At 42.6% G+C, this 12254-nt stretch overlaps 1 protein-coding gene across 1 annotated transcript; it reads right to left on the bottom strand.

Annotated features, from left to right (window-relative positions):
• Positions 1–959: 959 nt before the first annotated feature.
• Positions 960–10257, bottom strand: LOC102764718 (cytochrome c oxidase subunit 7A-related protein, mitochondrial). Its single transcript, XM_006778651.2, has 3 exons — positions 10086–10257; positions 3247–3378; positions 960–1827 (listed from the first exon to the last, which is right to left on the bottom strand). Exons 1-3 carry the CDS (start codon positions 10155–10157, stop codon positions 1687–1689), a joined length of 345 nt encoding a protein of 114 aa, XP_006778714.1. The 5' UTR covers positions 10158–10257; the 3' UTR covers positions 960–1686.
• Positions 10258–12254: the final 1997 nt, after the last annotated feature.

The raw sequence follows: 12254 nt of genomic DNA, 5'->3' as shown, positions 1-12254 counted from the left end.
TGGAGAGGGTGCAGGCCGGGCTGAGGGACACACTGCCACCCCCTCCGTGCACAAATTTTGTACACTGGGCCATTAGTAAAAGCATAATATGCTAATTAGACCAGACAGCTGAATGACCTGAACGTCATTCCGGACGTCCTTCTAGACCAGTGATGGCGAACCTTTTGAGCTCGCCGTGTCAGCATTTTGAAAAACCCTAACTTAACTATGGTGCCGTGTCACATAGAGAAATTTTTTTTTATATATTTAAATGCCATTTAACAAAGAAAAATCAACCAAAAAAACGAGTTTGCATGTCACCTCTGACACGCGTGTCATAGGCTCATCATCACTGTTCTAGACGAAGCTGCGGCAGCAGGGGCTGAGGCTGAGGCAGAGGCAGTTAGAGGCAATCAGGCAGGCAGACGAGCAGTTAGGGGCGATCAGGCAAGCAGAGTGGTTAGGGGCAATCAGGCAGGCAGGCAAGCAGAGTGGTTAGGGTTGATCAGGCAGGCAGGCAAGCAGTTAGGGGCGATCAGGCAGGCAGGGAGAGTGGTTTGTGGCAATCAGGCAGGCAGGAGAATGGTTAGGAGCCAGCGGTCAGGGATTGCGAAAAGGTGCAGGCCAGGCTGAGGGGACACCCCCCCTCCTGTACACGAATTTTGTGCACCTGGCCTCTAGTATATAATAAAATTCCACCTTTTTTCAGCATTAATGTAGGGTGTGTGAGTCTACCAATTGTGATGGCACAGGAAATTAATGTCTAAATGAACTGTGTGTAACAGGCACATTCCACTACGAGGAAGCATATGGTAATCATCAGTATACCATTAGCCTTCTATTACTAGACTTTGAGGAACTATTTTGTAAAGATTATCTGGTACCAAATTAAAAAGAAAGAAATTAAGACTCAGGTTTAAGATGCCTCTGGTGTTCTGAAATTTTTCTGAAAGATCATTTAAAAAACTTCAAACTTCCGATTTTTCATTCATGTATTTATTCCACAATCAAAATAAATCATAACTTAAAAATCATAATGTTTTTAAAAGGTAAAGGAGACTCTGTGTCACAGTTTCATTAATAAAACAGACATCGGTCTAAAATGCAACACTAAACAGGTGTTCTATTCCCATAGTGGAATAAATACATAATAATTACACATAAAATTTCACTAAAGATCTGGGATGAGGCAAATAACCCTTTGAAACAAACTGCCCAATGAATAGAGGCGTGCTGCAAATAATTTCTATTAACATTTTACTGCAAGATGGAAAATCCCCAAGGTAACTACAGACACAACACTTCATTTCATGCACCTGGCCGTGGCTTTTGTCTTCCTTCCTCAGACATATCCAAATCCAGAAAGGTTTCTGCCCCACATGCTCACGAAGGCCACATCGGTCCCCAAGGACCTGAGCACAGACCGCAGTTAATGAGTCTGTGTGCAACCTCCATCCAGAACCTCCAGGGAAATCAAGAGCTCAGACTCGTAGAGTAGCAGCATTGCTTTGAGCAATAGTTTAACTGTCAAATGAGCTCTGACAGGCCATGTGCATTTCATAAACAAACCAAAATATTGTCTCATTATCTTCTATTTTTTTCTTGCAAAATAGTAAGTAGATCATTCAAGTAAAAAAAAATTTTTTTACAGAAACAAAAATTCAAAGGGTTTATGCCAAAAAGCAAACCAGTCTTTTGCAGCCTAATTCATTTGTTTCTGGGCTGTGAAGCCATGTAGAGGGCGATGAGGCAGTAGATGGTCCCTCCCAACGTCAGTGCCATGGTGGTCCGGTAAAGCATCTGGTCAGGCAGGCCTCGTTTCAGGTGGATGGGCACACCATCAGATTTCTTGAAAGAAAGAATTATCAAGGACATGGTTGATAAGAAAATTTATAATTTAGGCTAGTAAAGAACAAATGTCTCTACTCCATGACTAACCCATTATAGTGGGAAAAGCCCTAATCCATCAAAATGCTAATTGAAATACTAGTATATTTTCTTATAAATGTAACTAAAGTTTGTAAATCCAAAATAATTCTCCAAAATACAGCCTCAGGAACGTGCATGCAACAAATTTCTTAGGCATTTGTCATATTGCTTAACTAAGAAAGACGCATTGGTGAATTTTTTTAAGACATAAAGGTAACCAGCAGCTAACTTAAGAGCTATATAAGCACAAGAAATGTTCTATATTTACTTTGACTTCCTGATCACTGGTGGATGGAGTCTGAGCACACCAGGTCAGTTAATAGGTTCAATTCCATTTTTTTTATTCAGCCACCTTCTTTCCATTAAGGTGCGTCAAATCCATTTAATAACGACAATCCATAAAACGTTTAATCCATTATTTTGCAGTCTCCAAAATCCCTCCCCACTGCCACGCCAAGACCCCCACCCTGCTCAAGACGGACTTATCAGCCCTTGCCAGCTTGCTCAGTGGTTAGAGCATCGGCCTGAGAACCGAAGGGTCTCAGATTCAAGTCCCTGGCACCGGAGGCAATCAATCGATGTATCTCACAAGGATGTTTCTCTCTCTCTCCTAATACTCCCTCCCTTCCACTCTCTATAAAAAAAAATCAATGAAAAAAATATCCTCCGGTGAAGATGAACAAATACACACAAAAATTTTACTTATCAGATTAAAATGGATTAAACTGATCAAAAGTCCCCAGGCCGGTCCTGAACCTGGACAGAGTATTTTTGAGGAGGGAGAAGCTACCTTCCAGCAACAGCAGTAACAGGCACTACCACTCCCATGGCATCTCAGGCATTATCTGTATATGGATTAATGTTTATAAAATTTTAAAATCCAGTTTTAGCTTCTCTCTGTTGAGCAGCAAACCCAAGAGAGCCTCCTCCACTTCTAGCAACAGCTCAGTGAATTTTAATATCAAGGAGGCAAAAAAAAACAATTAGAAGAAAACTCAATGCCAAAAGTCACGGCATGTGTCACAAACCCGAATATATATTGGATTATTCACAGTGTTTATACATAATACATGCTACTGTTTCCTCCATCTAATATATGCAATTTAAAAACCTGCATACCCTCAAATACTGAGAAGAAAATTAATCATCCTCTCTCTCTCATCAGTTTCTACCTACATTGAGTTCTACTAGTTTATGGCTCAAATAATATCAAAAGAATTCTATTTAAGGAAAAAGAGAGAAGGGGGTAGTAAACTAGATTAACACTCGGTTTCATAGTGTTTGTTTTTAAACCTATTTATTTCACAGGCTTCTTTGTTCCCAAGTGCCTCCTCTCACCTGGAAAAACTTCTGCAGCTCTGGAACTTTGTTTTTCCCAGCATAATCATACGTGGGATAATCGGAAGTCAGTTTAGTTGGTGTGGCAAATATGATAGGCGGTGCTTCTGTGGACACCACAGGCTTTAATCCCTGCAGGAAAAAAGGAAGAAAGTGTGTCTGGGCATCTGAACGAGCCTTTCAAGGAGCAGGCTGTCTGGAAGAGTGGAGGCAGTCACTCCACCATGAGAGGGAGAGAAAGCCTCTCTAACTCTGCATTACAAGGTCTTTAATTTTTTAAGTTTAAGGTTTAAAGTCCTTAAACTTTCAACAAAATACCCTAGTCCACTTTACCAGAGCAACCTGTCAAGCACCCCGGCCATGAAGAAGGGGGAGAAGCGAGGGGGGCACAGGGAGCAAGGACAAACAACAAAGGCCCATTCTAGAAATACTATTGTGTCTATCTTGTCAAACCAGTAAAACATTTATAATCTGTACGAACTCTGGTCCCAAGAAAGAGCTGGCGGTCCCTTCCCTTCTCCTGGTGAGCTGATATACCAGTAATGGACTCTCTGACCCCAGAAAGGACTTCAGATTCTTTTCAGACACACAGTACAAAAATACCTCCATCTGGAAGAAACTTTAATGGTAAGAGATGTCTTTCAGAACCAGAAAACAAACACAAAACAAAATAATTAGAGTAACTAAATTTTCCAGCATTAATAAGCCCATAAGTTTTTTAAAAACTTTAATTTTATAAAAACAAAAAGGAAACCTCAGTGTTCTCATGTGTGACATGTGTATGATAGTAACAGTATCTACCACTGAAAGGACTGTGTGACATAGTAAATATATGCCTAAAGGAGTGTACCTGCACTCACAGGTATTCAACAAATATAAACAATGAGATTTGGGGGTTAGTACAGGTTACTATTGTAACCTCAGCCACATTGATAAAGGAAGGACAAACCCACAGGCTTAAAAAAAAAACCTAAGGGGAAAGAAAACTAAGGTACTGATTCAATTAACCTTGAAAATACTGCACCGAGTAAAAGGAGCCAGCCATAAAAGCCCACATTATGATCCCATTCATATAACAGTCCAAACGAGGAAAATCTAAGAGACAGAAAAGAGACTAGTGGTTGCTTAGGGCTGGGAGGTGAGGAGTAAGGGGATCAGAGCTGGAGGGTACAGCTTTCTTTTTGAGGTAATGGGAATACTCTGAAACTGATATGGCAATGGTTGCACATTATCTGTGAATACGCTAAAATAAACTTCAATGGTACATTTTAAATTAGTAAGTGTATGGTATGTGAATCATATCTCAATAAAGCTGTCACTTTAAAAGGAACCCAAGGCCCTTAGCCCACTTCGAACAGTCATGGATATGGACCTCACAAGAAGAGCTCCAACCCCCCTTTTCCCCAGAACACCCCTACTCCTGCAAACCCTTTTTAGCACAGCCGGACTACAATTTAGAGGAGGCCTGCAGTCTCCCTCACACACACACACACACACAAAAAGAAAACATTGGGAAAAGCAATACAACTTTAGATAACTAAGACAGACAGATATAGTCGGACAAAGGAGCCTAAGGGGAACTCTGGTTTTCCATCTGAAGAAGTAAATCTACAGTGGCAGATATATAGATGGTTCTCCAAAGTAACCTGCAGATTAAAATGAGGAAGTTAGATTCCAAATCAATAAAAATCACTTCCTTTTATATTAAATTCTAACCAGGAAAAATAAAATTTTAAAGTTAGAAAGTAGAGTTCAAGTTCAGCCTCTTCCTTTTTTACAGATGAAAATGGAAACTCTTTGCCCAAAATTAATAAATACAGTTGTTAGACCCCTGGTTCCTGTTCTCTTCAAAAAAACCTAAGTTTGTCCTAACCGGTTTGGCTCAGTGGATAGAGCGTCAGCCTGCGGACTGAAGGGTCCCAGGTTCGATTCCGGTCAAGGGCATGTACCTTGGTTGCGGGCACATCCCCAGTGGGAGGTGTGCAGGAGGCAGCTGATCAATGTTTCTCTCTCATCGATGTTTCTAACTCTCTATCCTCCTCCCTTCCTCTCTGTAAAAAATCAATATATTTAAAAAAAAACAAAAACCTAAGTTTGCCTATAATTGACAGAACCTATTTTAAAAAGCAAATATTGAAAACCTCAATGTTACTCCCACCAGGCAGGCAATTGGATCAATAGGGCAACAAAACAGTATTAGAATAAACTTGGCTTCTATAAATGGGGCTGAATCACGGCCTTTATTCTGTATTCCATTTACTCATTTACATATATTACTGAGCACTTACTAAAAATACACAATGAATAAGACAGATACAATCTCTGCTATTATGAATATTCATGTTATGGAGTAACAGCAGCTAATATCTGAGCCCTTGTTATGTGCCCAGCATCATGTTAATTTAAACATTTCATATGCATCATCTCATTTAATCCTGACAGCAACCCTAGGGAGATGTTACTATTCCCTTTTTTTTACAGAGGAGAAAACTGCATCGGAGAGGGTAACTTGCTTGAGATCACATAGCAAAGAGACAGAGCCAAGTGTCAAAACTCAAGCCTCTCTCAAGTACAGAGCCCTGGATTTTAAAACCCCTTCCCCGGCAGAAACGTGTATACTCGTTTTCACAAAATGTTCTTTTTCAGTCGTCGACGAGTATACTAAGAAAATATGGTAAAAATATATGGTTTATAGGAAGACGAGTTACAAACTGTTTTCATAACCAGCATCAAAAATACTATATAGAACCAAAATAAAAAAATTAGTCTGAAAAAGAAACGTTTTTAACAAAAAAATTGTTGGGGAAGGGGTTAAGTATTTCACTACCTGCCCCAGTCACTGCCCCTCAACAATGATCCATTTAAAGAGAAAGTTTGGTCAATATGCTATTAGCCTACATTTGGTATATAACACACTCAAACAGAGAGACTCAGGAGTCTGGGCTGGGAAAGGGGTCCCACCCACAAGGCTTAAACGGGTCTTTCTTTGAACAGGAGAATTTTACACACTCCCTTTATTCTGTAAGCAATTTGTATTTTCTCCTAATGATCATTTCCCCTTGAATGAAAAAAATTTAAAAACCCTTCCTACCAAGTATCTTCAAATACGGTTTTAAATTAAATTCATGTTTTGACAGGACTAATGTGAAAACACTTTAATACCTAATTGCTTTGTTTGTTCACTCATCAAGTGATTCAAAATTACAGCAAAGTTTTTGAGCACTATCATCTGAAAATAGTACTAATCATCTTAACAATTTTAAATAATTTCATATTTCCATTTATAATACTGTAAAAGTTTAGAATATTGAGTTTTCAAGTTATCTATCATCCCATTATCTTATCCCATCAATTATTATAATTGTATATTCTCTAATCTCTTTTCATAGGCATATTTTGAAATGTTTTCCTGTGATTTAGGACTATAAACAAGTTTCAATCCAGTGCCTCAAGTCCTTTATTTCTAACTTCAAGCCAGATATCACTACCTCCATGTTTCCCTGACACCTCACACTCCATTTGTCCAAAATTGGTTTCTCACAAGTCTAATTAGGAGCCCCGCTTTTGTGGAAAGCATCACCATTCTCCAATTTCCCAATCCTTAGATTCCTCTTTCCTCATCCCTAAAATTTCCCTCATTGGTCGCTAAATCCTTATCATTCAGACCTCTGACTTCTCCATTCCTATTCAGAAGACCTTGAACTATTTTGTGGATCTAACAGGCATCCCTGGCACTGGTCTCTCCAGTCAGATTGTTTTCAAAGCACAGCTCTGGTCATACTTGCTGCTCCGTAAACCTTTCATGAAACTAAGGGTAAGAAGCATGTCTTTGTTTCAACCTCTGGCCAAGACTCTACTACAACTTTCTGCAGTAAGTTGCTTTGCAAATGTCTACTCATTTCTCACAAAATTAAGTCCTACCATCCTAAGCCCTTCATGACCTACCTCCATCCACCACGGCCAAACTTACTCAATGATTCCCCAGTTGCCCCCCTCCCCTCCATCACTCTGTTGCCTTTACCTAAAACATCATTCTGCCATCTTAAATAGGAGAGGAATTGCTAAATCATATGGTAAAATTAAGTTTACTTTTTAACAAATTGCCAAACTGTTTTCCAAAGTGACTACACCATTTTACATTCCCACCAGCAATGTAGGGGGCTCCAGTTCCTCCACATTCTCACCAACTCCTGTTGTCTGGCTTCCTGATGCTAGCAGGTGTAAAATGGAGTTGCATTTGCAGTTCCCTAATGACTAATGATGTTGACGATCTTTTCACATGTTTATTGGCCCCAATTTAATGGCACCACATGTGAAAGTAAGGCAAATGTTTTTCAATCAACCCCTGGAAAATATCCTCCCCACAATTGCTTGCCATCAAGTTGATTTATAAATCTCGACGAGCACTGTTGTTAAGAGAACCAGCTTTTCCACATTAGGTTGCTCAATGCTTGTTCAGTTATTCAATGCACTTTACATAATACTGACAGTGACAAACGTCTACATTTCCCATTGTGCCACTATCTCCAAGAAAGGAAAAAGTTAAGTACTCCTTTAATTACCGAAGTCAGAACACCTGGTGTGCGAATGCCTGTCACACTCTGAAATCTACAAATCATACAAAGCTGCCATGTACACTTTTTTCAACATAACCTAAGAAATCCATACGTAACTAAGACGTTCAAATTCTCATGAGAAACACAATTCAAGAAGTGCTAGAAACTTGAAGCCCTAGCTGCAAAGTTATCTCAGGATAATCTCTGCTCTGAGGGTCAATTCAATTTCAATATATGTTCATTTTACTCTAAAACTGCACTTTTTCCTTAGTAGTTACAGTTAACAAAACCGTGGTTATGCTATTTATCTACTAAAAGAACATCGACAACCAACAGAATAGGTCAATTGTGATATATTCACACAACAAATCCTACACAGCAATAAAAGGGACTGACTACTAACATATGTAACATGAACTACAAAAACAGAGAAAAAGAAAACTTACACAAAAGGGTACTGTGTGGCTCCACTTACATAAAATTCAAAAATAGGCAAAACTATCTATTTATAGTGATAAAAGTCAGAATAGGGAGGTGGACAGAGATTGGCAGGGCAAGAGTAAGAGGGAACCTTCTTAGGGTGGTGTGTTTAAACTACTATTTAAGATGCGTACACTGAAAAACAGACTTTATACTAGAAACATATGATAGAAATGGCTGTTTTCCTATAATCTGTAAAAGAAATCACTGTGAACAACTCCTGCTTTAGACCTCTTTACCAATTTGGTTTCAGTGACAACACACTGGTCTCCCTTATAATCCTGGATTGCTACTTTGATAAAGTTTCCTTCTCCACCCTCCCTTCATGTTTCTGTAGTCTGGCTATATTCCCACTTTTCTTCCCTAGATACTCCCTGGGTGATCACCACCACCAAATACTACTACCGCCTATGGACTGAAGATACTCCAATCTATTAAATTCCATAACCCACAATTCCAGCAGCTACCAGACATATCACAAGCTCATTTATAAACCTAGTCCTAGACCCTTTCCCAACCCCTCCCAGGACTTGCCCTTCTTGCCCTCCCTATCCTAGGTAATAACAGCACATCTAATCTTAGATTGTAATCATCCTGTAACACCCCACAGGAAAAGGAGGAAGTTCACAGTGGAGCATCTTTTACACCCTACCTGGGCCCCTTACTATGCCAGCTGCATATCTCACCGATTCTTCCCACACCACTCTATGAGGATGAGAAATGAATGTGACGGTAGCTCAGACTCAGCTTTTGGAGAATAGCTACCATTTACCCAGTACCTACCACCTGCCAAAGACTCCAGTCACCCCAAACACGCCCCACGTAATCTGTACTACAGCTGCCCTAGATGAAACTGAGCTCACAACAAAGGAACTTGATCAATCTATACTAATAAAAGGGTAATACGCTAATTGGACCCGGAGACCTTCCGGGAGACCTTCTGGGGCGTCCTTCCAGACAAAGCCATGGTGGTGGGGCGAGGCAGAGGCAGTTGGGGGCAATCAGGTCAGGCAGGCAGGTGAGCAGTTAGGAGCCAGAATCCCAGATTTCAAGAGGGTGCAGGCCCGGCTAAGGGACACTCCCCTCCCCCACGAATTTCGTCCACTGGGCCACTAGTCATAAAATAAAGCAGCAAAGCCAGGATTTTAGCACAGCTTAAGAACACGGGACTCTATAAAGCCCCTCATTTCTACAACACGAGCTGGAGACTGAAACTCCAATCGACAGAATCTGAATGAAATCAGACCGCTCAAATAATTGGCATCTGTCAACCATCTTTACAGTTGGAGCTCGTTGCATGTAACTACCCCGATTCACCCAAAGATTTCTAGGGAGTCTCCCAATTCTGATCACACAGCCTCTCCTGGCCCTGGCCCTATAGATTCTCTCAACGCCGCCATACCGCCTCTCCAGTCCCTGCGGGGATGAGGCTGCGGCAGGAGTCACCAATGGGACACCTTTAAAAGGACAGGGCCGAACTTCGGATTCGGCAGGGTCACATTCTGGGTTCCACCGACCCCACGAGAGACCCCACGAGTCACAAGCAACGAGTCCGGGGTCACCTTGACCCCTGCAGAGTGCCAGGCCCAACTTCTGGCCAGGTCAGCTCCGCCAGGGGAGCATCTACAGAACTAGGAGCCTCCATGGCCGCCGCAAGCAGGTGCGGGGAGGCGCCGGGAATTACAGGACGAACTAAACCAAACCGTTGGCAGAAGCCATGCCCGGCTCCGGCGCTGCGACTGACTGGCGCACAGGCTCAGACGGCCATTTCTCCTGTCCGGGCCGGCGCGGTGCTACCCGTACCTGCGGGTTATAGGCATGGGAAGCCCATGCTCCCACCAGATTCTGCGTGAAGCCGCTGAACTTGTAGTACATGACGCCCAGTGTCCCGCTACTCGCAGCCGCTGCCTGCGCGACCGCCACAAGAAAGGACCCTGCCTTCCGGGAGTCGGCCCCAAGGCTCAGCCCGAGGACCCTGCGCCAAGGGACGGGCTGCCCAGAGATCGCCTAATTGAAAATATGCCCTTTTAAGCCACATAAAGGAAGAAGCCGAGTTCTAAAGGCCAAGAAAGGCATAATCATCTCTCGGAGCGCGCGGAGAGCTGCTATATCGGGGTTTGTAGACAATATGAGTTTTCTTCTTTCCCCAAATTTTGATTCGGGCACTGCTAAGAGGCTCTAAGAAGTGCGCAAGCGCCCCGCGGTCCAGGCCGGAGGCAGAGGGACCTGCCAGGGTGAAAGTAGGGTGGACTCTGGGCGGGGCCTAAGGCTAGAGGGGCGGGGTCTAGGGCTGGAGGGGGCGGGGCCTGGCGCGAGAGGGGCGGGAAGGGGCGGGGCGACTACTCTCTTGAAGTGAGCGGTCCTGCGAGGCTGCCACCTGGGCCCTCGTCACACTGAAGGCTTCTCTTTCTTTACCAGATTCACCTGCTCGTAGTCTCATGTCTTTCCTCCCGTATCTGCCGCCTCGCTCTAAGGCAGTCGGCCCAGGAGTAGATACTCATCGGCCGGGCTTCTCCGACAACCTGGAATGAGACGCAAATAAAATTTGGAAGCACCTGATGGGTGGGAGCTGTTAGTCCAGAGGGCTGTTAGGGGTCTCACCCCAGTAACATAAAGATGGCCTCCTGGGTTTTATGTAGAAAAAAAAATGCGTAGTGACGTAACCTTCAGGCACCAGGACGTGTCACCTGAGTTCCGCGCGAACTGTTTGCTCATCCTTTTCCTGACCTCTGCCCTTTGAGATAAATGAGGTGGGGAGTGGAAGGAAGTGGACTAGAAACACTTGAACAATCTAGACCTCGAGCCTGAAAGATTCGGGACGACAACTTTCAGTTCCGGTAGAATTCACTTTTGTTCAATTTAAGGATTTTTATTTATTTATTTATTTAGCATCCACTATGTGCAAAGTAGTATATAAGAGGAGTAAACTAGTCTCCGACCTGCCTTCCGGGAGTGGGATTCTAAGGCTTTTCTTAGCTTTATCCTCTAGCCAGGGGTTTCCACAAGCGTATTACAGGTTCACTTATAGTGCATTTATGAAAGCATGTGGCAGATGGATGGGTGAGACCCCCACATAACATTTTCCGTAAATAAACTCACTTACCCTTCACAACAATCCTAGGAGGTAGGTGCTATTACCATCTCCATCTTACAGGGCAGGAAAATGAGGCCCAGGAAAGTCCAGAATCTCGCCCAGCTCAGCTTTAGTTAGTGGCAGAGCTAGTCATCTGCCTCAAGAGTCTGTACTCTTAAGCACTACATTATAGATAGATCAATAGGTGGTATCAATCCATCCTGAGAAGAGGAGGAGGAAGGCTGAGCACTCCAGAGCGAGGGTGTGCACCAGCATCCCCGTTTGGCAGGTGTAAAGAGCAAAGGTTCCAGCGTCTTCGTATGGTCAGCCAGTCCAAAGTCGCTGCTTTTACAATGCAGCACTGTGATCGAATGGAAAAAGGAAATGCGACTTGAGTTTTTTTTTTAATTAAATCTTTATTGTTCAGATTATTACATTTGTTCCTCTTTTTTCCCCCCATAATTCCCCTCCTCCCAGTTCCCGCCCCACCCCTGCCCTCACTCCCCACCCACTGTCCTCATCCATAGGTGCACGATTTTTGTCCAGTATCTTCCCGCATCTCCCACACCCCTTTCCCCCACAAGAATAGTCAGTCCATTCCCTTTCTATGTCCCTGATTCTATTATAATCACCAGTACATTCTGTTCATCAGATTATTTATTCACTTGATTCTTAGATTCACTTGTTGATAGATGCGTATTTGTTGTTCATAATTTGTATCTTTACCTTTTTCTTCCTCTTCCTCTTCTTATAGGATACCTTTCAGCATTTCATATAATCCTGGTTTGGTGGTGATGAACTCCTTTAGCTTTTCCTTATCTGTGAAGCTCTTTATCTGACCTTCACTTCTGAATGATAGCTTTGCTGGATAAAGTAATCTTGGTTGTAGGTTCTTGGCA

The sequence above is a fragment of the Myotis davidii genome, unplaced genomic scaffold (assembly GCF_000327345.1).
Source record: "Myotis davidii unplaced genomic scaffold, ASM32734v1 scaffold6, whole genome shotgun sequence".
Lineage (NCBI taxonomy): Eukaryota > Metazoa > Chordata > Mammalia > Chiroptera > Vespertilionidae > Myotis > Myotis davidii.
Note: the sequence above shows the minus strand (reverse complement) of the source record. Positions and strands in the feature narration are given on the sequence as shown.

Coding starts and splice junctions, on each gene's coding strand:
- LOC102764718 (XM_006778651.2), bottom strand. CDS start 10,157: ATGTACTACAAGTTCAGCGGCTTCACGCAGAATCTGGTGGGAGCATGG. Junction 3,379..10,085: donor CCCATGCCTATAACCCGCAG/GTACGGGTAGCA, acceptor TTTTTCCTGCAG/GGATTAAAGCCTGTGGTGTC. Junction 1,828..3,246: donor AGCTGCAGAAGTTTTTCCAG/GTGAGAGGAGGC, acceptor CTTTCTTTCAAG/AAATCTGATGGTGTGCCCAT.